The following is a 25,931-nucleotide window of genomic DNA, read 5'->3' as shown; positions in this document are numbered from 1 at the left end:
TCAGTGTCCTATGGCCCAGGGAAAGAAGCTGTCTGTGAGTCTGGAGGTGCAGGCTTTCATTGACCTGTAGCTGTAGCCAGAGGGCAGCAGGTCAAACAGGGGATGAGCTGGGTGAGGATAGTTGTGAACCTACTGAGGCAGCCGGAGCTGGACATCTCTTCCAGGGAAGGCAGAGGGCAGCCAATAATCCTCTGGGCCATTTAACCGTTAACAAGCTCACATAAACTCATCACATTTACCCGTCAACACTATTAACGTCGACCTCCTTTAGCTGACGTTGCTTTAGCGTTGTGTAGCTGCTAACTATCGTTGAACACAGTTTGACAGAAGCTAAGCTAACGTTGAGCTAACTGTAGCTAGCCTAACTGACGGTTAGCATAATTAGCTTTCCATGGTTCTCTCCGTTAAAGTAACGTTAGCTCTGCTAGCTATCATAAAGTAACGTTAATTTCGGACGTTAGCGTTCAGTTATAAATAGAATCGTTGATTTTATTTAATGTTATAACTTACCGTGATGTTAAATGTGTGTAATCATGTAGTGAACCTGTCTGACAGCAGGTCAACAGCAAACCCCGCGAAGTATTTTCATCCACTGCGCATGCGCAGGACAGATTGGCTAACCCTGGTTACCTTAACCATGGTCCACTGCTTTCTGACACTCGGTCGTGTCTAGAAGAGAGCCACCAAACTGCGAAATCTGATTCAAGATTGTAATGGAAATTCTTTCAGTATTCCAAGATGAGTCCTAATGAACGTTGAAATCAAGATCCCAAACAGATGAAATGTCTTTGTTGTATTTTATTCTTGCAAGAAGAGGCACTGGTTATACAGAGTCACACAAAGTCTGCAGAAGAGTGCTCCCCAGGAGATTATTACAATGTGACTATATAGAAATCTACAACAGGGACTGTGAGAAAAGGAGTTGTTTTGCACAGATAAGGAGTTGTTTTACTCAGACAGTGTCCCAGTAAAAGTCAACACTCAGACATCATTACATACAATGTAATTTTCCATTACAAGATTCAAGCCCTTTTATTTATTGTCATTGTGTAGTACAACGAAATTAGATTGTGACAATCCCATAGGTGCTAATGAAAAGATAATACAATAAAAAAAGAGATATAAAAAATATAAAAATACAATATGTATATTGATGAGATGAGTTTTGCCAGATTATTGCACAAAGTGTCCGTCAGATAATTATATAATTATTGCACAGCATCATATAATTATTGCACAGAGTGATCAGTATGTTATTGCACATATCCATAACAGTAGATTTACAGTATTTACATCGCAAAAGTGACACAAAAGTGACCATCATGTTATTGCACATTTACATTGCACGTGTTCAACTCAGACAGAGGAGACGTCAGAGTTCAGGAGGTTTATGGCAGTTGGAAAAAAGCTGTTTTTAAGTCTGTTTGTGCGTGTGCGGATTGATCTAAAGCGCCTGCTTGATGGGAGGATCTTAAACAGGTAAAAACTTAATGAACTGATGTGCAAAAACGGAAAAACGGAAATTTCTCAAAGAAGGATTCATTCATCGATCTTTCTGGGAAAGGTGAAACATGTCTGTGATGGTCACAGCCACACAGGGTAGTAAACATTATAGTTAGTGTCCATCTTGGATATTTGGTTTGGCCAAGCCCTTATTTATGTGCCCTCATGTGTCATTGTGTCCTGTCAGTTTGTTCAGTTAACACCTTGTTTAGTTGTGATAATAGTGTGCTGACTTGACTATGACTTGCCTCAAAACTGCATGTGATTATCATAAAGTGGAGTCATGTCTGTAAAGGGGAGACTCGTTGGTACCCACTGAACCCATTTTCATTCACATATCTGGAGGTCAGAGGTCAAGGGACCCCTTTGAAAATGTCCATGACAGCTTTTACTCGCAAAACTTTAACACAAGTTTTGAGCGTTATTTAGCTAGTATGACATTGTTGGTACCAATGGATTCATTAGGTTTTCTAGTTTCATATGATGCCAGTATCACTCTAGCTTCAAAACTGAGCCGCTACAACCTCCGGAAGATCGATTGCGTTAATGCGTTAAAGGAATTAGTGGCGTTAAAACGAATTTGGGTGAACACATTATTATCGCGTTAACTTTGACAGCCCTACTAATAAATAAATCACATTACAACAAATAATAATAATAATAATACAAGCTGAACATTGTGTGGAATTGTGCTTTATTGTTAAACAAAATATGCATTCATTTCTGATTCATTAAAATTGTATCTATTGCATGGTTATGGCATTTGGTTTGACAACATTTGACTCAAAAATAAACTCTGAATAGAGAGCAAAATGGCTCCACAGAAAACAGTGGACTGACGTGCATTCATTTCAATTTCACTGAATGTGTACAGTATGTAATGCTCAGTGGATGTCACTTCCATTTGATGTGCCACATTAAAGTGCATTTTTCCCAAATAGCCAGGAAAATCAAATAATAGAGTGCAATTTTTAAAAAGAAAACAAAAACAGTGGCACTAAAATTTGCGTCAGGGAGAAGTGCATTAGAGTTGACAGTTTATCTTGAATCTAACCTGATTCACAGAAATCCTCTGTTAGTTTAACAAAATGAACATTATGTCACAATGCAGTTGTTAATACAGTAGGTCTTGCTGACAACAGTCATAAAGTGTTCTAAATAGATTTCTTCTACCTTTCGTCAGCATCCTAAATGAAGTGCACCATGCTATCTTCGCATTCTTTGGGCACAGTGAGCTTGTAGTTATGGCAAACTAACTTATAATTCTCTCCATCGTTGTTGTCCCAGTATTCAGCCCCACTGACTTTGTATTGAATGGCAAACTGTAACACTGCTCCTGGCTGCAGGAACGGAGGAACAGGCAGGTGGAAACGAAATGTATCACAACTGAGTTGGCCCTCTCTTCCTTCCAAGGTCTTGGTGATGGTGGACACCCAAGAGGCCTTAGTTTCTGTGCAGCTCCTCCACTCTGTGAATGAATAGCGAGCTATGACTTCTTTCTCAAAGCCCAAATTGAGGACCTGGGCGATTCCGATGACACCCAGTTCACAACACAACACTCTTTCCAGACACACTTTCTGCTCATGGAGGCGATGCAGGAATCCGTGCTGGTCGCCAGGTTGTTGGGCGAAAACTGGCTTCATGTATGGCAAGGATATCTCCAGATGCCTTCCATCTGCCAACTCTGCACCCATCAGCAATCTGAAGGCGACGTGATGAGGCACAAATGGATCCTCTCCAGATTTGAACAGCTTGATGTCTTCCAGGTCGAGCCCCAACGAGTCAACAAACCGTACGCCAACGTGTCTGCAATGCTTCTTCTTCTCTGTGGCGGGAGGTAGAGAGCGTGACCGTTGCCGGATGATGGGTTTGGGCGTGGGTTCACAGGAGAGACTGCGGTGGAGCTCTGGTCCTCTCGGCACAGAGACTCTGGGGCTCGGGGGCCGGATTGGAACCGGCTTCTTTGCTGCACTGGGTGTGTCTGCTCGAAGCATTTCAGTCAGGTTGATGGTCATGCAGCGCCTTGAGACGCTGCTGCCAGAGCTGGGCGCCTCCTCCTCCTCCTCTGAAGGGGGAATCCTCTCATGTCCAATAAACCACCCTTTATCCATGCTCTGTGAGATCTGGTGTCCTGCTCACCTATGAACAAAGTTGTGAAGAGATAAGATAAGATAAGATAAGATATTCCTTTATTAGTCCCGCAGTGGGGAAATGTGCAGTGTACAGCAGCAAAGCGGATAGTGCAAAAAACAAGATGCATCAGCTAACACAGTAAAAAAAAGAGCTAAACAAAGTGAAACAAAATATGAACCATTTAAATAGAAGGAAGTATAAAAATAGGAGCAGTATATACAGTATTGACAATAAACAGACTATTAACAAAATTGCACAAGTGGAAAATGATATTGCACAGTGAGAATGAATGAATGGAGCATAATTTATCAGCATTATGTCACATTCATCTCCAAAACATGCTCTTATCTAAAGCATAATGACCCAGTTGTAATATTAGTTACCTAAAAATGTATGAAGTTGTGCTGCAAATTTGACAAGAACAATGCAAAACAACAGGACAGAAAGTGGGCGTGTACTCTGGAGGAGTACATGCGTAAAAGCATACAGCCTCTTCCTCTCTCTCTCTCTACACTTGTTACTCAAACTGCCTTTAATATGGATCAATAAAATTAGACGTTGACATCACCTCACCATAATGACCCATGGCACAACACAAAACGCCTGGGTCAGTCCTTCATGCTGTTAGCCATCAGGCTCCACAACCAAGGCTGACCCCCATATGAGAACTAGGAGGACTTTAAGAACTTTAAACACTCACTATCTGCCTTTAAACACGCACTATCTGCCTTTAACATGCACAATCTACCTTTTAACGTGCACTATCTACCTTTAAACATGCACTATCTACCTTTTAACATGCACTATCTACCTTTAAACATGCATTATCTACATGCACTATCTACCTTTAAACATGCACTATCTGCCTTTAAACATGCATTATCTACATGCACTATCTACCTTTAAACATGCACTATCTGCCTTTAAACATGCATTATCTACATGCACTATCTACCTTTAAACATGCACATATTACATTTATTTATTGCACATACTACATGTATTTATTGACGGACTGTACACACTATGTTCACCCATTCACTCTGTATCTTTTATATCTCTATTATTGATTTTTATCATTTTTGTATACCTTTACCTCTCCTGTGTTTCACTCTGTTTGCTGATGTTGTTGCTCTGACACCTGAATTTCCCTCCAGGGATTAATAAAGGTTCATCTTATCTTATCTTATCTTATCTTATCTAAAGCATAATGACCCAGTTGTAATATAAGTTACCTAAAAATGTATGAAGTTGTGCTGCAAATTTGACAAGAACAATGCAAAACAACAGGACAGAAAGTGGGCGTGTACTCTGGAGGAGTACGTGCGTAAAAGCATACAGCCTATTTCTCTCTCTCTCTCTACACTTGTAGCATTACTTTAGACTTTAATATGCATCAATAAAATTAGACGTTGACATCAGCTCACCATATAAAGACATGAAGCAGTTAGTCACATCTGAGCTGCAGGGTGCAGCCTGAAGCTAGATCCTCCATGTAAAGTAGTAACGTGCGTTAAAGAGCTCACGTACCCAGATGTGTAGCTGGTAACCAGCTCCATAACTCTCAAACACACAGACATGTTTAGTAGTAGTAGTAGTAGTAGTGTGCCATCGATGGAGATCAGCTAATATGCGCGCAGTTAACAGGAAGCTTCAAACGGAGCAGAGCATCACAGCTGTTGCCTGGGAAACTGAGTAATTTAACATTAACAGTCACGTTTGTGCGCATATTTTTTAACATATTTCCTCAAAACACACTGTTGGCTTTTTCGCCACTTGTCTTATGAGTTATGTATCCATAGTGAGTAATATGAAAGAGAGCTTGCGTGTTTCGTTTGAAAGAGCAACTAGTATGACTTTACTACAAGTCCCATGATGCACCGCGGGATGCTCACTTCGACACAAGCGGTGAGCCAGTCAGCAGCAGGTAAACAAACCTCTCTGACTGGGACGACAGAGCCTATATGCGCTGTTTTTTGCATTTTTAATGGCGAGCAGGATGACAGACGGGAAAGAGACACGTCTGCTGTCAACAATTCAGTAACAAAAAGATAAAATAATAACCTCTGGATTGTGACTGAACAGAGAGGAGACTGCAGAAAACAGAAGGACGAGTTTTTAACCTGCAGCGACTGGTCGACATCTGCGCATATGATGCATTGCAGCACTTTTGAGAAAATGGGTGTTTTTAGCCTCATTCTGAGAATAGAGTGCATGATCCGAGATGTGGGTTGGGTTCTTTAGCTAGCGTGTCGTTTGATTTGTGCTGGACTCGACAACATCCCCTCTGGAGACCTGCAACATGGGGCCCATCATGCAGGAGCGCACAGCATCCACCATACTGAAGCGCGTCGTCTCCAAAGAGAAGATCCGGGTGAAATATGCTGAAAACACTGGGTCAGTAACCAGGTGGGCCTCATTTTTATTTTTGCATTAAACTTGTTATGTTTTCATCTCAGACATGGGTTAGAGGCAAGCCTGACAAACCTACTATCATATCTCCACAGCTCAAAGAAAGGTAACAAGATGAAGAAAGCAGTGGGCCAGATGAAAAATGGCCTGCCAGGACCAGGTCAGGAGAAGGACACAGTGACAACAGTGCAGAAGGTGAGTGGATTAAAGAGAGAAAATGTTATTGTCCTTTTACAGCAAGAGTCCCTTGGAGGGCCAAAACTAGAACTCAATGGAGGGCCACGGGCCAAAATTAAACACCTATTGTATTGTATTGTATTGTATTGTTAAGATGCAAAATGGTACTATGATCCCAAGTTCCCTTAATTGAATATGTTTTACATAGTAAGCCCCTTAAAACCCACCTGCTGAATACAAATTGGGCTCATTTATGCATTTCCAAGACTGTTTAGGGACCCCAGTATGCAGAAATATTAAAATACACCATTTTTAGAATAGGCAAATATAACACATGTAGACTGCATTCCAAAAACTGCATGTTTTCCCCAAAACTGCACGTGATTATCATAAAGTGGGCATGCCATGCCCAAAAAAAAAACAAATTTGCTAACATCTTGCGGGCCAAATCAAACCTGATGGCGGGCCAACTTTGGCCCGCGGGCCCCACTTTGGGCAGCCCTGTTTTACAGGATAAGATGCAGCATACTTCATAAAGTCAAGACAGAAGCATAAAGTCAAGACAGAAGACAGATTTCTTTTAATCTGTGTAACTCTGAAATGGTAACATCCAATCACAACACTAATGGGGTTAAATGGATCATATGGCTTCTGAATCATCTACACGGTGAAGGGAACAGAGACGGTGGTCCAACAATCACACACTAATGTTTTTATCTCAGATCACAGAGTGAGAAAGAAAAACATTCTTCTTAAATGTTTATCTGCTGTACTAAACTGAAATATTAGTATATATAGTATTCAAGTTGCATTCAAGAGAAGTAACAGAAGTTACATCTCTTGAACTTGGTCCACAATATATTTTTTTACTCTGGATGTGACAACAAAATCATGACTAAAACTTTGATTTAAAACCATTTCCATGATTGTTTTACAGGGTGCACAGTCAAAAGGTGGCAGGGTCAAATCCGGCACTACGCGCAATACGAGCAAACTCTCCAGGTATGTGTGGTGAGGTGTATTCTCACTGACTGCTTTGCTTCAAGTACAGTAAATCCCTAACAGCTTTGCCCGTCTCTTTACAGCCCTGAGGAAGGAGATTTGAGACCTCAAGTCCGCAAACATTTATCTGTGCACAGGAAAGAGGAGCAACGTGAAAATCAACGGATGTCACCGTGCGGCAACGAGCTACAACCAAATCGTGGCGGGATGGGGAAAAACCGGCGAGCCCTCTCCCTGCCGCTCTCCCCAATATCAGGGCTACGACACATGCCAGCACATCCTCTGACCCACTCCCCAGCCCCCACCCCAGAGTTACTACAGCGCCACTACCAGAAGGATGAAGACACCGACAGCGCCAGTGATCTGTCGGACTCCGAGAGGCTGCCTGTGCTGCCCTCTCCCTGCACGCCCTGCACTCCTCCTCACCTCAACCTCCGGGCCGAGGTCATCAACACTAATGATTTCCCCCCGGACTTCCCGGGACCCCACGGGGTTGTGGGTGATGACGACGAGGGCGAGAAACCCAGCTACAGTTACCCAGACTTTCTGCCTCCTCCCTTCAACAGCTGGAGCCTGAGACAGCTGGCGGTGTTTCTTCACACGGAGGGCCGTGGCGCCCCCCGGCCCAAGCCTGTAGGCAACTTGGAGAAGTACCTGGAGAGGCTGCTGCAGCTGGAGTGGCTCCAGATCCAAACGGTGCAAGCGGAGAGCAGCCGTCCACCTGGGAGCCGCACGAAGCCACAGGGTTTCCCCTCTGCCACCACCGCTCACCCACCCAGGCCTCACACGGCTCCGCCGTCCCGACTCAACTCCCCTAAAGGGCTGCGGCAGAGCCAGCGAGCCTTCCCATTTACACCCGTCAACAACCCCCCATCGCCTGCTTCAGCCCAGCAACAGCACTCCCGCTTTCCAGTGTGCCCTCACTGTCACATTCGCTACCCGTTGTGCAACGGAAGCTGCTCGGCCTATGCCTACCAGCGTCACTCGAGGCTAAGCCCACTGCTGGAGCGCAGAGCCAGACCTGGAGCGCCGGCGAAGAGGAGCAGCAGTGAGACCCGAGCAACCTCAACAGAAGGTAGGAGCCCAGGAGGACAAGGTGGAGGACAAGGCGGAGGACAAGGCGGAGGACAAGGAGGAGGACAAAGCGGAGGAGGAGCCCAGACCCCAGTTAGCCCCTCAGCTGGAAGGAGTCACATCAGGCACATGCAGGCCGCCGGCAACGCACGTAAGCAACCCCAGGAATCTGGAGCTAACTCAAACGGCAGAGGTCAGGTGAGGAAAAGCCGCGTCAGAGCCAACTCCGAGACCGATATTAAGAAAGAGCCGTGTGGCAGTAAAACAGCCAGTGCAGAGAATCGGGCTTTTGTTGCAAGTAAGAGAGAGGTCATGACCTCCAAGCGAGCAGAGAAGGACTGGCAGAGGACAGAGGCGGTAAGTCAGGCCTCGAAAACTGCCATGAAAAGAGCTGCTAAAGAGCCGCAGTCTCTCTCCAAAGCTCCGCTTAGTAGTAAGCAGAATGGCAAAACAAAAAACGTGCACTTTGTTGCAAAGTAAACCCCTATAAACCTACAGTATAGTGCTTTACTCAGTGGTTAACTCGGTACAGGAGCTCGAACCTATGCTTGCTTTCTGTGTAATCTGTGTAATACTAACATGTCGTAACTGTTGTACAGCAGTCTAAATCGGTCAGTGGTGTACAGCCTTCTAAAGGTCAAAACTAACAAGAGGTTGAGCAGCTAGAATAGAGATAAAAACAGCAATGATTTCCAAGCATTAAATAGAACAGGATTATACACTCTGTATTTCATTCAAAATGTACAGTAAGTATACAGTCACGACGTTAGACTGTGCTTTGACAGGCAGCTCATTATGAGCTTATGAGCTTTTATGTGAATTCTGCTGCACTGCACATCATCATCATCTCTCAGTATACTACAAATGTCAAAATAAAATAAGCATCTACTCTGCCATTGGACTGCTTTCAGCGTAAGTAATCCATAGTGACGTTTCAAACAGATCATTACATTTTCACATACGACCACAGCCGTTACTAAGTGGAGTCTGTGATGTTTGAATGTATTTGTTTTCAATGCTCTTACTTTACTTGATGTTGCATTTTTATCTTTTCTTTGGTGCCTCATGTTTTAAGACACGTAATCAGTTAAAGCATCTTTGGCTGGAAAAGGAGGTGCACTGAGTGGTGGCGTGCTGCAGTGATGTGTTTTTTTTTGTTTCAGACATAAATTGTGCAATGGTTTCAAACTTTTGGTTCCAAGGGCTTTTCATGTTTGAACAGCTTGAATTGTAGTCTATGATAAATATACTGTATTTTGCAAAGAGCTGAGCTCTTTCTATCATTGAAGACCGTGTAATGTTTGCTACGAATGTAAATGCATATTTTTCCAAATTTTTCTATACCATAGTTATATTTATGAAAAGTGTCGTGGTTGACTTGTATCCATCATCGTCACTATTACGTTTACATCGTCATGCACCAAAAAGAAAAAAGAGCTGAATGTAACTTAATGTCTACCGTGCTGTACCATCAATGGGAGTTCAACACATCATAGCTGTCATGCTGTAACATGGTAATGTTATACATCATCACTTCCATAATATCACACTGCATACTTGAAGTCTGTAGAACACTGTGTTTACATTAGAGTGTCTTATCCGTTTGTTGTGATTTGCCATGCAGCACTTGATTCATGGGAACACCACATCAATGTAAATAATGTGATATGTATTCAGATTGCACCTCTTTACTTAATATTCATGTAAAGTATCAAAGCCATAGACGAGAGGCCAGGAGGGGCGATGTTATTATAAATGTGTACATTATGTTGACACGCACGCAGAAAGATTGTGGTATGTATTTTCTCAATGTTGAATGCAAGTATTTGTAAGGCATAGAAATAAATGTTTTGCACTCAAGAGATATTGATTCTTTGGAACACACAAAGAGACGATGCACAGTTCACAACTTTGCTTTAACCAGCCTTAAACTCTGCAACTGAAAGTATTACAAGGTTTGTCGTAGATTGTCGTGATGTAGTTTTCATTCATTTGCATATTCCAATTTCAACCTAGGTGCTTGGAACATGATCGGATTATCACAGAGAGCTCAGTTTGTATGAAATATTGCTAATGTTTTTTCCAGTTATACGTGTTCACCAGAGCCTTTCTTCCCCCCAGACACATACCAAACGCAATAGTGGTGGGACATAAAAATGATGAGTGTGTTACATCCTCTTCTGGCCTGGAAATGGTTTTAGAAGATGGCGAAGCTGCTTCTCTCTGTCGTTCACACACCCTGCAACAAAGAGCAGGCGTATATATTTGCATTCTAATATAATAATAGCACAAAAAGGCTTTTTCCACATGATCAAACACCAGGGTCTTAATTGCATGTGCTTTTGCACATTTATCAGAAAGCCTTGCAATTTTTTTTTATTAATCTCCAAAAATGGAGACTTCAAAAAGTTTGCATTAGCAGCACAGTCAGGTTACCTAAGTGTGTGTTGGCGGTGAAACACGAGCTGCCAAATGTTTCCAGGTTGACGTCCTCTCTATAGACGGGCCCATCGTTCCACATGAGATCATAGCCACCCACCCTTTTCTCTTTGCCACTCAGCCTAACGAGAAAAAAAAAAAACTGTCAATAAGAATGCAGAACCAGGATGGCAGGAAAGGAACTCATCTTATGTCTGTTTATATACAGCATTCACCCTGTAGTTTATTGTTGCAATGACACAATCTGTTAAAGTGCGTCTTTCCACCCATGTTCTTAACATTCAAGTATACCGTAATGCAAGATTGTAATTCCAAATGTGTACAGATTGGTGAATATAAATAAAGAATGTGATGTCTATAATGAGTGAAGGGACAGAGAGAGCCCTCACATCTTGTTCCCTGATGACAAAAAGGCAAACACAAGATCAGAAAGGTCTTTACCTTCCCTCCATATCAACAACATTCAGAGTGTCTTCCAGCAGCCTGCACTTCATCTCGTAATCCTCTTGACTGCTGGGTGTGTGTGACGGAGAGGCGTTCACCTCAATTAACCACCTGTAAAAACACGGAAGGGTGATGACATTCCCCAAATATTCCCTTGGCTTTTTGAGCAGGCATTAGGCCAATCCATGAGCACATCCACATCCACAGCCCTATAGAGAGTGTTAGGTAGGTCAAGTCAACAAAGGCTACAATACTGGCATTGGGAGAGGCACTGTCATTGTTATGTGTGTTTCATTATTTACAGCAGGATTATTGCATACCTGTCAATTTTTCTGATATGCTGTGCAGGTTTATATACGTGGTTGTTTATGGAGCCAAAGATTTACTGCTTTGTTTGTTTCCAGTATCCAGGAAGGCAAGTGTGCCACTTTTGCTTGTCAGTACATGCGCTTGTCTGTGCTCCTTAGTGTCATGTTTGCAATTGGATACGTGTAGGTGATATGATGCACTGTGTTACCATGTTTACAGTGTGTGACCGCGTGAGCACTTACGGTTTGAGGTTCTGATCCAGTAGGATGTCGTACCCGTAGAGCTCAAAGCAGTGTTTGTCATTTATAATGACCTTTTGTACACTCTGCAGACTGCGGACGAAGATGTTATCCATCTCTTTAAACAGGGATTCTACAGTCTCTCTGCCGTGTTTTGCAGTCAGGTATCTTCGAAGCTGTTGCATCTGCCACTTGCATCCCTATTTAGAGATTAGAATAAAGAGGAGATAGAACTGGTTAAAGTGGAGAAATTTCAGAAAAACTACACAGCAACACGATCTTTCACCTATTCTTGAATTACACACCTTTTCAGGATCGTAGTCTGGCGCTGTTTTCTGAACAGCCACATTGGTGAGATGCATGTCTGAAGAGAGGCACTAAGTAGAATCTGGGAACTTTAATGACGTGATCACGTCTTCCACGGGGATGTGGATGAAAGCGACGTAATTAGGAGCAACAGCCTCAGAAATTGGGTCAAGCCGGGCTATTTAAAACTGACTTTGCTTGAATATTTCATTAGACAAAATCTCAACTTGTTAAGGGATGACTCAGAACATCCCATCAGTGTATCAGCATTCAAAATGAATGGAGATAAAAATGTTACGGCGGTGAAAAAAAGGATACACTTGTCATCAATACTGCTGAGGGAGAAGCGGGTGCTCGAGAAGCGGCCGAAGCCGTCTCGGTACAGCCAGGCCTTCAAGGGAACGTACTGAAACACACATGCACACACACCGATTCACACATGCCGTAAAAGAGTACATTTTGTATAAAACGTTGTGATATACAAGGTTCAGTACGTACTGATGTGACCAGCACGTAGACCCTCAGATCAAACTTCCTGCCTGCAGGACAAAAAGCATAAAAAGTAAGCAGGGATATAAATCTAATTCTATTTGCTAACTAATCCTCCTGTTCACAATTTGTCCATTTTTAGTTTCTAATTATTTGTTAGCACATTGATTATTCATTGAATCGGATTTACAATAACATTTTTAGTAGAATAGAATAGAATTCCTATACACAGCGACGTAACACCTGACGTTGCATACACATCTATTAAACAGTTGTACAAATAAAGAAGAGTAAAAAAAAAGATATATTATGTATAGAAAATATGTATTTGCTTGACCTATAACAACAGTAACATATTGCACATTGCTGAGTTGTATTGGCTCTATATACAAGTAATAAATAAAAACAGGAGTAAATATGTACAAAGGAATAAACAAAGGTGCAGTTTTAATGTAAATATATGTAGTTATATATATATACATACATACAAATTGTGCAGTTGAAATGTAAAAATGTAAATCTGTTAAGACATATATACAAAGTAGCTGTAACTGTAAGTATTGTAGTGCTGATATTATTGTAGGCCAGTTAATATAGTTTATTGCAGCATAACGGAGCATTTTATCATTCTTAACTGCATATACTTCTTGTATTTATCTTTCTTTACATTTTTTATTTAACCTTTTATCGTTCTTGATTTGCATCACTAAGTGTACATTGTACATTTGGCGAATAAAGCGATTCTGATTACCATTAATTAGGTAGGGGTTCTCTATGTAGCGCTGAGCCACGTAGCTTTCCACTTGAGCTGCATCCTTCTGTTCCTCTGAGCGGGTGCCATCCTGCGTAAACACAATATCATGTGGGTGTGTATGTAGAATGTCTGTTTTGCATCATTTAATTTCGTAGATGAAATAAATTCACATTACCTTCTTCCAATCCATGATGTCTTTCAGCTTCCTGAACAGGAAAATGCCTTTCCCTTGAGATTTTGCTACCTAAATAAACATATTTTTCATGATTTAAAATGCTATGTGGTGCTAACTTAATTTTAACTCTAGATGTCATCCAAATACTGAATTAAATTTATTTTTATTGCAATGGATAACATCTATGGTCCACTTTATCTCACCGGCTTCATGATCCAGGTGCTCCCAGGGCTTCTTTTGAATTCCTCGACAAAGAGATGGTATTCGCTGGGCAGTGCAAAGGTGCAGGGGAAGAAATCACATTTGGATGCCTCCATGCGGCCAATATCCCTTTCAAGATTTTTCCGGTATCTCTTGAGGTTTTTCACCATGAGGTTTTTGCGAGTCAGCTGTAACATAAAACACAGAAAAAATACTGCATGATGATATGAATGATACATGCTTATCACTGTTGAAATCTCCAGTTTATAGAGTGTTGCTGCCCTCACCTCATAATGGTTACGAAAGTGGTTTATCCTCACATGTTCCTCCATATATGAATGATCAAAATTCTCCCTGAGCCAGCCCACGTCACACCAGATGAAGTCCCACTCTCCTTCACTGTGAGAAAAAAAACAGTAGATACCAGATTCAAGCCACAAATATGACAGAGATACAGCCGATACGATGATGAACAGACAAGCACGATACTCACTCTTTCACTTCAACCCAACCTGGTCTTTGGCGCAGGACATCCTGTATGGTGTTGAAGAGGCCACATTTGTAACGAACACAGCTTCTTCCCTCCCTGAGAAGACAGTAGTGTAACTTAAGTCACTGTTACCAGTACTAGCTTTTTTGACACTGTAGTGGCATCAGACATTTTTGAAGGAGTGGTCTGCTGGGGCAGCAGCATCTCGGCTGCGGACAGGAAGAGACTCGGCAGAGTGATCAGGAAGGCCAGCTCTGTCCTGGGATGCCCCCTGGACCCAGTGGAGGTGGTGGGAGAGAGGAGGATGATGGCTAAGCTGTCATCCATGATGGAGAATGACTCCCACCCCATGCAGTACACCATCTCAGCACTGGAGAGCTCCTTCAGCGACAGGCTGCTCCACTCAAAGTGTGTGAAGGAGCGCTATCACAGGTCCTTCCTTCCTGCAGCTGTCAGACTTCACAACCAGCACTGCTCCCAGTAAACCACTTACACACCAAAAACTGACAATAATAATTTCATTTCATTCTCACTGTGCAATATAATTTTCCACTTGTGCAATTGTGTTAATAGTCTGTTTATTGTCAATACTGTATATACTGCTCCTATTTTTATACTTCCTTCTATTTAAATGGTTCATATTTTGTTACACTTTGTTTAGCTCTTTTTTTACTGTGTTAGCTGATGCATCTTGTTTTTTGGACTATCCCCTTTGCTGCTCTACACTGCACATTTCCCCACTGCGGGACTAATAAAGTAATATCTTATCTTATCTTATCTTATCTTAATAGCTGTCCATCTGCAACCAACTAAAGACTCACCGCTCCTCACTTTTGTTAGAGTCATATGAACCTTTGCATCCAGAAGTCTGTAATAGTGAAGAAAGCAAACCAAGATTTAGCCTTTATTTAATAACTAAGAAGTCACATTGAGATTAAAACATCTTTTACAAGTGAGACCTAGCAAAGACAGGGTCAAACAGCAGCATCCAACATCACATTTTACACTTTACAGCTGTAAACTACACATCAACTAGCAACTCATTTGGGTTAACTAGCTCGCTAATTCTACTAATTTCTGATGTGGGTTTGGTTAGTATGATTTATAAATAATGGTGACATTTTATTCAAAAGTCTAACAGAGTTATCGTAGTTTCAGTTAAAGCAGTTAGTCTTAATCCATCAGATATTATTACAACTCTCAAAAGTTTGAATTTGAGTAATCTACATATTTCATTATACAGTATGTATTATCTATGTTAACCTATCAATTAGTTTGTTTTACATTTATGAATGGATTGCTAAATAGATTTTGGTTGATCGATTGCATCTCATTTGTTTATGTTTCTTAGTGGCAGGAGCCTGTCATATTTCAGCGTGAACAAATGACATGTCTCATTGATCCTTTGGTGGTAAAAACCATGGTGGGCTGGGGTACAGGATATGGGATTCTTCCCTACTTCTGAAGCATAATAACAGCTTAATATATATACACAGTTAAAAAAACTAAAACATTTACATTTATTACTTTAAACCCCTTATTGTCAGTTCTGTAAAAGGAGCTTAAACCTGAGTCAGATTCCTGTGCAAAGCTAAATAAATGGGTAGATTAACGCCTCCTATAGTGTTGCTGTGCCTTTTCTTCTCTCACAGCCATCCACCACTAAACAAACAATCAACCATACGTTTGACATAAATAATCAGAACAGGCGAGAGCTAAATGGATGTATGGTTTGGCTTCATGCTTAATCATACCAATTAATCTTCATATTTCATTATACAGTATGTATTATCTATGTTAACCTATCAATGAATGGATTGCTAAATAGGCTTATTTGCCAAACTTGTTTTAATTTTGTGAATGCATAGATAAAGTTGATTACCAACTCCATCCGTAGTGGATTTGTCTAACTAGGTGTTTATCTGTTAATACTCTGTAAATGCTTTATTCCCACTGGCCTACAGTATGTGATATTCTGACATAATCAAATGTATAAAATAGGAAAAATTGTTTTGTATTTGTCCCTCAGACTATTTTCTTTTTAATACTGTAAGCGAAATGTGCCGGTCAAACAGCAGCATCCAACAGACAACAACATCACATTTTACACTTTACAGCTGTAATCTACACATCAACTAGCAACTCCTCTGGGTTAACTAGCTATAACGTTAGTAATTAGCAAACCAGGCTGATGTTAACTAATTAGTTACTAATTATTCCAAACAGGTAACGTATGACAACCATGTACTACAACCATGTACTACAACCATGTACTACAACCATGTACTCCTCATCATTAACGTGTGGGTAGCAACGCAGTGATGCCAGTTGACACTTTGCTAACGGTTATATTATTACATCTATTTTGTCAGTAAAACGCTTACAAGACTACAGAATGTACACACGCTGCTTTCTATTTACCTTATACTTTGACATCGAGGCACACGCTCTGAGATATGTTAAAACTAGGAGAGTTAACTAAAGATATGCGTCAGTAATAAGTTATCATCTAGTTAGCAGTGATGCTAGCTAGAGCGGTGTTGACAACCGTGGTCATGGTAACCACCGTTGTCATGGTAACAACATCACCGAATGACAAAGGAGGGATGTCCCAGTGTGCTTTCCGTAGAATGTAAATGTTATCTCAGACACATTAAATCCAAAATGAAACCCCCTTAACGATTACCTAAAGGTTGTCAGGATAGTTTAATATTTATAGTATTAAATTAAGCTTATTCCTGAGAAAAATAAAAAATAAAAAACTGTCAAGAGCAGAAGTCTGCAATCATGATTATTTCTGATTTTATTTTTTATTTTCAAAAGAATTTTAAAATATTCAAATGAATTACAGAAATAAAAAAATAATAAATAAATAAATAATATTCTATACCAATAAAATCTATACATTTATTAAATTATTATTTAAAAAATATTTATCACAGATATATCAATTTTAGTCAATTTCTGATGTGGGTTTGGTCAGTGTGATTTATAAAAATTGTCATTTAATTCAAAAGTCTAACAGAGTTATCATAGTTTCAGTTAAAGCAGAATTGTATTTAAAGCCAAAATGATCCCCCCTTAAAAATGAACAAAATTGTCAGATAAGCTTAATATTCACAGTATTAAATTAAGCTTATTCTAAAAAAATGAATAAATAAAAAAATTAGAAAGATATATCATAGAAATATCAACATATCAATTTTAGAAAAAATGTGACATGCATGTCAATTTCTGATGTGGGTTTGGTCAGTATGATTTATAAATAATGTTGCCATTTTATTCAAAATGAGTTGTCATAGAGTTAGAATTATCATAGTTTCAGTTAAAGCAGTTAGTCTTAATCCATCAGATATTATTACAATTCTCAGAACACTAAATCACATTAAATCCCAAATTAAACCCCCTTAAATATTACCTAAATTGTCAGACTAATTTAATATTCACAGTATTAAATGAAGCTCATTCTTGAAATAAAAAAAACTAAAAGAAACACAACTGTCAAGAGCAGAAGTTAAGTTTGCAGTCATTATTATTTATGATTTTATTTTGAAAATATTTTGAAAATATTCAAAAGAATTATCAATATATATCAATTTTAGTCAATTTCTGACGTGGGTTTGGTTAGTATGATTTATAAATAATGTTGACATTTTATTCAAAGGTCTAACAGAGTTATCATAGTTTCAGTTAAAGCAGTTAGTCTTATTATTACAATTCTCAATAGTTTGAGTTCAGTATCAAGTTAACAGTATTAATAAAGCTGCTGGCCTTATACATGTATTACAGCTTAAAACACAGCAAAAAAAACACATTAAATCCAAAATTAAACCCCCTTAAAGTTCACCTAAATTGTCAGGATAGTTTAATGTTCACAGTATTAAATTAAGTTTATTTTTTAATTTAAAAAAAAAATAATAATAATTGTTATTTAAAAAAAAAGAAGATGTATCACAGATATTTAAATTTTAGAAAAAAAAGTGAAATGCATGTCAATTTCTGATGTGGGTTTGGTTAGTATGATTTACAAATAATGTTGACATTTTATTCAAAAGTCTAACAGAGTTATAATAGTTATGGCCTTATAAAGGTATTACATCTTAAAACACAGCAAAAACATTACACCTATCATACACCCTCAACTGTACTATAAAATCACCACTTAGTGGCGCCAAAACCTCATCTAACTGAGCAGAATTGTGCCTCTCTTACTGTAGTAGCATGTTGATTAATTGTGTTCTCATAAATTGGTGTAAGATTATTTTTCTGCATTAGATATTCCATGCTTAATCATAGCAATTAATCTTCATATTTAATTATACAGTATGTATTATCTATGTTAACCTATCAATTAGTTTGTTTTACATTTATGAATGGATTGCTAAATAGGCTTATTTGCCAAACTTGTTTTAATTTTGTGAATGCATGCATAGATGAAGTTGATTACCAACTCCATCCGTATTGGATTTGTCTAACTAGGTGTTTATCTGTTAATACTCTTTAAATGCTTTATTCCCACTGGCTTACAGTATGTGATATTCTAACATAATCAAACGTATCAAATAGGAAAAATTGTTTTGTATTTGTCCCTCAGACTATTTTTTTTAATACTGTAAGCGAAATGTGATCCACGGATAAAAGAATATAAAGAGAGAACATCAACATTTATGCATTCATGTTGCAAACATTGAACTTTTCTATATGAGTTAAGATAACAAAACATGGCCGAAGGATAAATTGCCCAGTGATATACCATGAAAGGAAGATTATGAAAGACAACAGTCTGGAGTGGAAAGAGACCTGGGTCACACTTAACCTTTGACCCCTGAAGGTTAAGAGAGACCCTCTATGGGACTTTGAGAAAACACACTGCCCTGCACACTCACCCCCTCACATACCAGCTAATGGGTTGGGTTGATAGATTGCATCTCATTTGTTTATGTTTCTTAGTGGCAGGAGCCTGTCACATTTCAGCGTGAACAAATGACATGTCTCATTGATCCTTTGGTGGTAAAAACCATGGTGGGCTGGGGTACAGGATATGGGATTCTTCCCTACTTCTGAAGCATAATAACAGCTTAATATATATACACAGTTAAAAAAACAAAAACAAAAACATTTATTACTTTAAACCCCTTATTGTCAGTTTTGTAAAAGGAGCTTAAACCTGAGTCAGATTCCTGTGCAAAGCTAAATAAATGGGTAGATTAACGCCTCCTATAGTGTTGCTGTGCCTTTTCTTCTCTCACAGCCATCCACCACTAAACAAACAATCAACCATACGTTTGACATAAATAATCAGAACAGGCGAGAGCTAAATGGATGTATGGTTTGGCTACTGAAGCCTCTCAGCATTGTGTAACAGGATTGCTCCACTAGCTGAGACAAAACCAAGTCTCAAACATCAGCTATAGAATCAATTACCTTATATTAGTCATTTCATTTAAATTACAGCTGTTACAAAACATATGGTTAGAAGAACTGAGTTTACTGTCATAAAGGATTTTTGGTGTTACTTCTAACGACTGCAAAGACGAAGAACAGACAAGAAAATCGAGTGAAGATGTGGCAGTGTGAATATAATTCATATCCCAAAACAGCTGGCTATAACATGGCATCACTTTCTTTCAAACTTCATGAACATCATCTGCCTGGACGAGCCTCAGAAAAGAAAAGCGTGTTCTGGCATCTTTCCTTTCATCACTGATCATTTTCTGCAGAGAACATGTACATGCGTGTGTTCATTTATTATTATTTAAGTGTGAATAAATATTTCCATCTCCTGCAGATCAGCTGTAGATGTCATATCTGATGACGGCTGGTTGGAATAAAGAGGAATGTAATTGTAGCAATTGAATCAAAATATCAAACTTTGGCATGTGGGGGATTGATTGATAACTGACCAACTATCTAAATAGATATAGAGAAGTGATCATAATATATTTGCCCAAATCCACTTCAACTCAGAGACAAAATAATGTGACAAACCCAATAAAATCTGAGCTTGGAGATGCAGAGAAACTTCAGACCTGTGTTGAAAGGCTACGAGCATCTGAGCCAAAATCTTTCATTTCTCAGCCGCTCACGGTTATTCAGATATTTCAAATTTTGCAGCAAACCACACAGTGTCCTTGTCTTTAAACATAATATAATAAATTACTGCATTTTCCTTACATAAATTGCCACGGCTTCCAATTCCAGGAGTTTCCATTTACGTAAAAATTCCATTTTAAAGTTCAGGGCTTTACGTCTCATGGTAGACAACAGAGATGGAGAATGTTTTACGCTCCACGCCTCTCCAAACCCAGCATCCGCCGAACCCTAACAATCATCGATGCCAATCAGGGGTCAACCTCTCCGCAAGCTCATATTTTGAGCATATCGTTTGCCTGTGCGACGGTTTCGGGTTTGGCAGTCATCTCTTTTATAGAATTTATATCAGTAGTAGCTGTACCTATTATGCTCTTCATTTTGGCTAACCACGTAATGCTTATGTCCTTATGAAACATGAAAAAAAACAACACCACTATCTTGGAATGGAAGTTGTTTTTCGAGGATCGACCTGTGGGTTGGTCTCTTCCAAAACACGTAGCTCGTGTTTTTTATGGACCTGAAATTAAATTCCAACTCGATTGTCCAATTTAGATTGTCAGTTTAAATCTAGATAACGTTGCTGATTTCACCACAGTGTTGCTTTTGCATCCATCTCAATAATAATAATAACAACAACAACAAGTTATCAGTTTCTGGTTAACCATCTGCTGATAATCCTCACGTTGGAATGACGTCCTGTTGGGTGGAAAGTTCAGCTCGGCCCGAGATGTTTCTGCCCACGAGTCTATTCCGTTCCAGCCCCCTCTCCACACGCAGAGGAAACACGTCTGGTATGTCAGATTAAGGTCAAGGAAGCAAAGGCGATTAAGGGTAAAGCTTTGAAGTGTGAAAGTGTGAAAGTGCGAAAGGTTAAAAGGGACGATGGGTGGATAAGTGGCGTAGTTTGAGGTCGAAGCCGACACTGTGACAAGACAAATTGTCGCTATACTTAACTACAAAGAATATTTCACGCGTGCTGTGAAACTGACAAAGTGTCAGGAAATGATTGACGTGTCTGTGTGTGACCTAACGGCTAACCTGGTCTTTAGGAGGTTAGGACTGACCTAAAGAGCAGCGTGGCTTTTGTCTATATTGAAAACATATCAGTGGATCTGCATCACAGTTGAAATCCACTTCCTTTCCCCCCCCATCAGATGAGAAGAACCATTTTTACATCACAGTCCCTCGTGTTCATTTCAACAGGCTTACATATCTGCAGCCTCTGAGATATTAATGCCACCTGCTTATTGTTTCTACGCTGCCTACCTCGGTAGCTCCGCAGCACTCCCGTGGGTAATGACTCTGCAAATCCCCCAGGTTTTGCACACCGAAAATGTTTTCTTATAAAGCACATGAGGAGGCCAAGAAAAAACAGGACAGAGTGGCAGCTGGAATCCTCCCGAGGTGTATTACATTCCCGCGTGTCTCCCAAATAAGCCGAAAAACCCATCGTGATGGTTTTCCTTGCTGCTGCCCTGTAATCAACACCTCACTTACAGATGTTGTCAGGCAGAGAGTGGACATACAGTAATCTACATACTGTATGCTGACATATCGTGTGAAACCATTTATCCTACTTCTTGAGGGATAAAAACAGAAGGACAGAAACAAAGATTCTGTAGAATAATTACTTGAAGTTTCCTGTTGGGAAAACTTGGTGGGGTCCAGTTTATAATGGCTTTGTTAACGAAGATGAGTTTAACAATTTATGTCATTATAGCGATGGTAGGCAGAACTTTTTTGGCCAAAAATTCCATAATAATCTTTCAGCATATTGTAATTCAAGTGTTCTGAGAGAAAACTAGACTACTGCACCTCCTCATGGCTCTGTTTTCAGGTAAATCTAGCCTGTGACGGAAGACTTTGGAGAGAGAGTGTTCCTATTGGCTGTTTATTCAACGGAGGCAGCTGTCAATAACTCGTGAAGCTGATCAAATATGAATCAATATTCTGTTACTGTAATGCCTATTTCTCTCCTCAATTGTTTTCAGAAACATCTGTTAGTGTACTGTTTAGCTGTAAAATGAGAAAGTTTGCTCCGGCTGGTGGGCGCTGCTTGGCTGCCGCGTCACAAACTTTCTCATTTTACAGCTAAACAGTACATGACAAGATGTTTCTGAAAACATTTGAGGAGAGAAATAGGCATTACAGTAACAGAATATTGATTCATATTTGATCAGCGCTGCCTAGTTTGACCGTTTGATCGGAGTTCGTGAGTGATTGACAGCTGCTCAGAGACGGCAAGGCTCCAGCTCGGCTCTGATTGGTTGTTTTTCTCCAGTCTGTGAAATCCTGCAGATGCCGTTAGGAGCACCGGAGGACACAGAGGAACATTATATTTTTTCAGATTACCTGTGTCATGTACTACTGTCAGTATATAGCGACTGTTTTATAAAAATAACTTCTTTTAATCATATTTGCTCCATTTCCACCCGCTGCTGCTTTAAAGCTGTCGGAGCGGAGCTGGAGTCTGCCATCTCTGAGCAGCTGTCAATCACTCACAAACTCTGATCAAACTAGGCAGCGCTGATCAAATATGAATCAATATTATGTTACGTTAATGCCTATTTCTCTCCTCAAATGTTTTCAGAAATAGTCATTACAGTAACAGAATATTGATTCATATTTGATCAGCGCTGCCTAGTTTGACCGTTTGATCGGAGTTTGTGAGTGATTGACAGCTGCCTCCGTTGAATGAACAGCCAATAGGAACGCTCTCTCTCTCTCTGAAATGACCTGTGATTGGTCAAAGTCTCCTGTCATGGATTTTCTAAAGCCTGAAAACAGAGCCATGAGGAGGTGCAGAAGTCTCTCAGAACACTTGAATTACAATATGCTGAAAGGTTATTATGGAATTTTTGCCCAATGATGCCAAAAACATTCTGCCTACTGCAGCTTTAAATCTGTTGCATAATGCAATGAGAATAAAGTGAGAGTGATCTAATGAAATGAGGTTTCATATCCGCGTTTTACTGCCCTTGATCAGTTGTGCCAAAGTAATATATCCATGGAGATTTTGTAGGGCACATTTATAATCTTTTACTGCCTAATTAGTGTAAATAAGCATCCATGATCACACGGACTCACACTGTAACATCACATTCACATGATCCTTCACAGAAAAAAAACAAAACAGAATGATACCTTGAAAGTATGCAAGCATCATGTAACCGCTAAACCACACACACTCAACTTTGTGATAGCGCTCTGTCTCCATAGCTGAAGAGGGGAAAGGGGTCAGGGGAAAGAAAACATAATATGGTCTTCATTTATGTGGAATTCTCTCTTTTTTCCCAGCTCGGGGAATGTGCCAGAGAACTGGGGTATGGCACAAAACGTTGGTCTTGGGGGAATTTGGGAAGGAACCAGAGGGCAATCGTGAGTCAGGCAGATTTAGGTTTAAGCTTCAGTAGCAAAGAACAAATCCAGAACATGTACTGTAGATAAGCCAGAGAGTGAGAAGGTAAACAGTATGGGAGACGTCGGATCATCACGCCAAAGCATATAAATAAAAGACCCAAACTTCCCCATGAAGGTATGCATGTGTTTGATGTCACTTTGTTTTGTGTTTACCGGTTTCTCACGTGTTGGTGTGTGAGAATGTATGCCTTAAGCTCAGCAGGAATGTTTATTTAAAATAATTACATTTACATCTATTGGTTAATCTTTAGATCATTATTTCAACGTGTAATGGAGAGATGGTAAAGTCAGACCAGAATATTACAGGTTTCCTCTGTGATCCTCTGCTCTGGTCTTTTATGGCAGTCTGGTGTATTTGCTAGTAACGATTGCCCCGGGAGGCTCCTCAAAGTGAAAGGAAATTGGAGTTGGAGGCTCAGTGAGGTAAGTTTGTTTTCATAACAGTGATCTGAGAGCTGGAGGTAGGCTACACCCTCATAAAAATCTGCTGGCCTTTTGTCAGTTTTCCGATGTGCACACAATATCTCCTTCAAATTCCCAAAGGCGTTTTCCCGTTTACAGTAGCTTCCATGTTTACTTCAGCCTGTTTATGAGTGTTACACATGCACACTCACAGTGGTTTGATCAATTACATTGAGTTCAATTGAACATTTCATCGCCACCCTCGTAGCTGTCACGGCTCTGTGAATGCCCCCTTTGAACATGTTGTGGCTTCAGTGGCAGGTGCAGGGCCGGGCGTGGTCCTCTACGAAATCTGATAGGCATTTTATAGTTGGTTGCAAATCCCTCACTGACTGCTTGACGTTTACATCTCACATACACTGAAACTCCTTTTCTGGTGATGCTCAGGCTTGAACTTCAGCCAACATGAAGCTTTTAAATATTTAATACTCTATCAACATGGGAGTGGACAAATATGCTTTCTTTTGCATAATGAATCAATTAACAACACAAAACAATGACAAATGTTGTCCAGAAACCCTCACAGGTACTGCATTATGAAAATATGCTCAAATCATAACATGGCAAACTGCAGCCCAACAGGCAACAGCAGCTGTCAGTGTGTCAGTGTGCTGACTTGACTATGACTTGCCCCAAAACTGCATGTGATTATCATAAAGTGGGCATGTCTGTAAAGGGGAGACTTGTGGGTACCCATAGAACCCATTTACATTCACATATCTGGAGGTCAGAGGTCAAGGGACCCCTTTGAAAATGGCCATGCCAATTTTTCCTCGTCATAATTTAGTGCAAGTTCGGAGCGTTATTTAACTTCCTTCGCGTTAACTTTGACAGCCCTATGAATAAGTACATTTTTAGGAGACCAAAATGTGACTATTAACTTTCATGAACTGAAAACACACTGTGAAAAGGTTAAAGTTGTTAGACGAAAACACGGACAACTTGCAGACCGGACAACGCCGTGGTAGTGACCTGTAATCACAAGGTAGCCACGCCCAAAAGCATCCCCTGCTTTATGGTCTATTTGACTCTAAATGGGACCATAATTTACTAAATGAACATCATGCTGTATTGAAGAAGACTTGAAACTAGTGATTGAGACCCTAAACTCATGTCTACAATGTTTATGAGGTAATAAATCAAGTGAGTAGTTGGCTCATTTTCTCACAGACTTCTATACAATCAGACCTATAAAACCCATGTTGACATGTTGAAGGCGATCGCTGCTCCTGCTCCTCTTCCTCCTCCTCCTCCTCCTCCTCCTCCGTGTCTGACAGATGGGATGGTATGTTTTGGATTATAAGATGATTTTTTCCCCTGATCTTTCTTCTTTCCATTTTACATCATACTGAAACTATTTGATCTGATCTGTCCATAACAGTTAGTTTCAAAACTCTGTACATGCACAGTGCAACCAGGTCTCTGGCATACCTCAACCTACACTCTGGAGAGTGTTCTTGATCTGAGGGACAGGCGGTCCAATTCTATCATCCAATATGTCCAAACTATGTCGGTCCTCCATGGTCTACAGGTCATTCACAACTGCTGAACTCGCTCGTACTTTCTTACTTTCTGAACCGATTAGCTGATTTCAACACGTCTGATATTTTGGCCGTTTGATGAATCGGGAGCTTTCAGCCTCACGATGGAAAGCTTCTGTGGTATATTGAGTCTTCTCTAGTTGACAGTTATTGAAAGGCAACGCCCAGAATCAACTGCAGACCTTTTGTGCATTATGTAACGATGGAGAGAAGCAGTCAATCATACAACTACAAGTACAGAAGTACAGTATATTCACTGTGCCCCTAT

The 25,931-nt window shown here is 40.1% G+C and overlaps 4 protein-coding genes across 16 annotated transcripts in view; 1 reads left to right on the top strand and 3 right to left on the bottom strand.

The window, feature by feature from the left end:
• The window catches only part of sycp2 (synaptonemal complex protein 2), a 28,059-nt gene extending 27,406 nt beyond the window's left edge, over nucleotides 1-653 (bottom strand). For 8 of the 9 annotated variants that reach the window (XM_037771974.1, XM_037771976.1, XM_037771979.1 and 5 more), the window contains exon 1: nucleotides 511-653. The gene's annotated coding sequence lies outside the window, so the exon portion shown is untranslated. The remainder of the gene's footprint in view (nucleotides 1-510) is intronic. The other variant, XM_037771975.1, reaches the window with a different exon arrangement.
• A 1,676-nt stretch (nucleotides 654-2,329) lies between these two features.
• Nucleotides 2,330-10,540, bottom strand: ppp1r3da (protein phosphatase 1, regulatory subunit 3Da). 3 transcript variants are annotated; one of them, XM_037771991.1, is made up of 2 exons: nucleotides 10,431-10,540; nucleotides 2,330-3,642 (listed from the first exon to the last, which is right to left on the bottom strand). In XM_037771991.1, the coding sequence occupies exon 2, from the start codon at nucleotides 3,612-3,614 to the stop codon at nucleotides 2,691-2,693; it is 924 nt and encodes a 307-aa protein (XP_037627919.1). In that variant the 5' UTR covers nucleotides 3,615-3,642; nucleotides 10,431-10,540; the 3' UTR covers nucleotides 2,330-2,690. The 3 variants fall into 3 exon arrangements, with proteins under 3 accessions (XP_037627919.1, XP_037627921.1, XP_037627918.1); XM_037771993.1 differs by lacking the exon at nucleotides 10,431-10,540 and adding an exon at nucleotides 5,167-5,291; XM_037771990.1 differs by lacking the exon at nucleotides 10,431-10,540 and adding an exon at nucleotides 5,064-5,274.
• On the top strand, nucleotides 5,566-10,161 carry fam217b (family with sequence similarity 217 member B). 2 transcript variants are annotated; one of them, XM_037771984.1, is made up of 5 exons: nucleotides 5,566-6,045; nucleotides 6,144-6,243; nucleotides 7,163-7,227; nucleotides 7,311-8,341; nucleotides 8,378-10,161. In XM_037771984.1, the coding sequence occupies exons 1-5, from the start codon at nucleotides 5,939-5,941 to the stop codon at nucleotides 8,779-8,781; spliced, it is 1,707 nt and encodes a 568-aa protein (XP_037627912.1). In that variant the 5' UTR covers nucleotides 5,566-5,938; the 3' UTR covers nucleotides 8,782-10,161. The 2 variants fall into 2 exon arrangements, with proteins under 2 accessions (XP_037627912.1, XP_037627911.1); XM_037771983.1 differs by having other exon boundaries at nucleotides 7,311-10,161.
• On the bottom strand, nucleotides 10,199-16,722 carry ttll9 (tubulin tyrosine ligase-like family, member 9). 2 transcript variants are annotated; one of them, XM_037771988.1, is made up of 14 exons: nucleotides 16,569-16,722; nucleotides 14,969-15,015; nucleotides 14,151-14,243; nucleotides 13,945-14,056; nucleotides 13,660-13,845; nucleotides 13,457-13,525; nucleotides 13,279-13,369; nucleotides 12,537-12,577; nucleotides 12,357-12,444; nucleotides 12,038-12,096; nucleotides 11,736-11,932; nucleotides 11,182-11,295; nucleotides 10,738-10,862; nucleotides 10,199-10,540 (listed from the first exon to the last, which is right to left on the bottom strand). In XM_037771988.1, the coding sequence occupies exons 1-14, from the start codon at nucleotides 16,581-16,583 to the stop codon at nucleotides 10,470-10,472; spliced, it is 1,308 nt and encodes a 435-aa protein (XP_037627916.1). In that variant the 5' UTR covers nucleotides 16,584-16,722; the 3' UTR covers nucleotides 10,199-10,469. The 2 variants fall into 2 exon arrangements, with proteins under 2 accessions (XP_037627916.1, XP_037627917.1); XM_037771989.1 differs by lacking the exon at nucleotides 14,969-15,015 and having other exon boundaries at nucleotides 16,569-16,705.
• Between the last annotated feature and the right edge of the window lie 9,209 nt (nucleotides 16,723-25,931).

Source organism: Sebastes umbrosus, chromosome 6 (genome assembly GCF_015220745.1).
Source record: "Sebastes umbrosus isolate fSebUmb1 chromosome 6, fSebUmb1.pri, whole genome shotgun sequence".
NCBI classification, from domain to species: domain Eukaryota; kingdom Metazoa; phylum Chordata; class Actinopteri; order Perciformes; family Sebastidae; genus Sebastes; species Sebastes umbrosus.
Note: the sequence above shows the minus strand (reverse complement) of the source record. Positions and strands in the feature narration are given on the sequence as shown.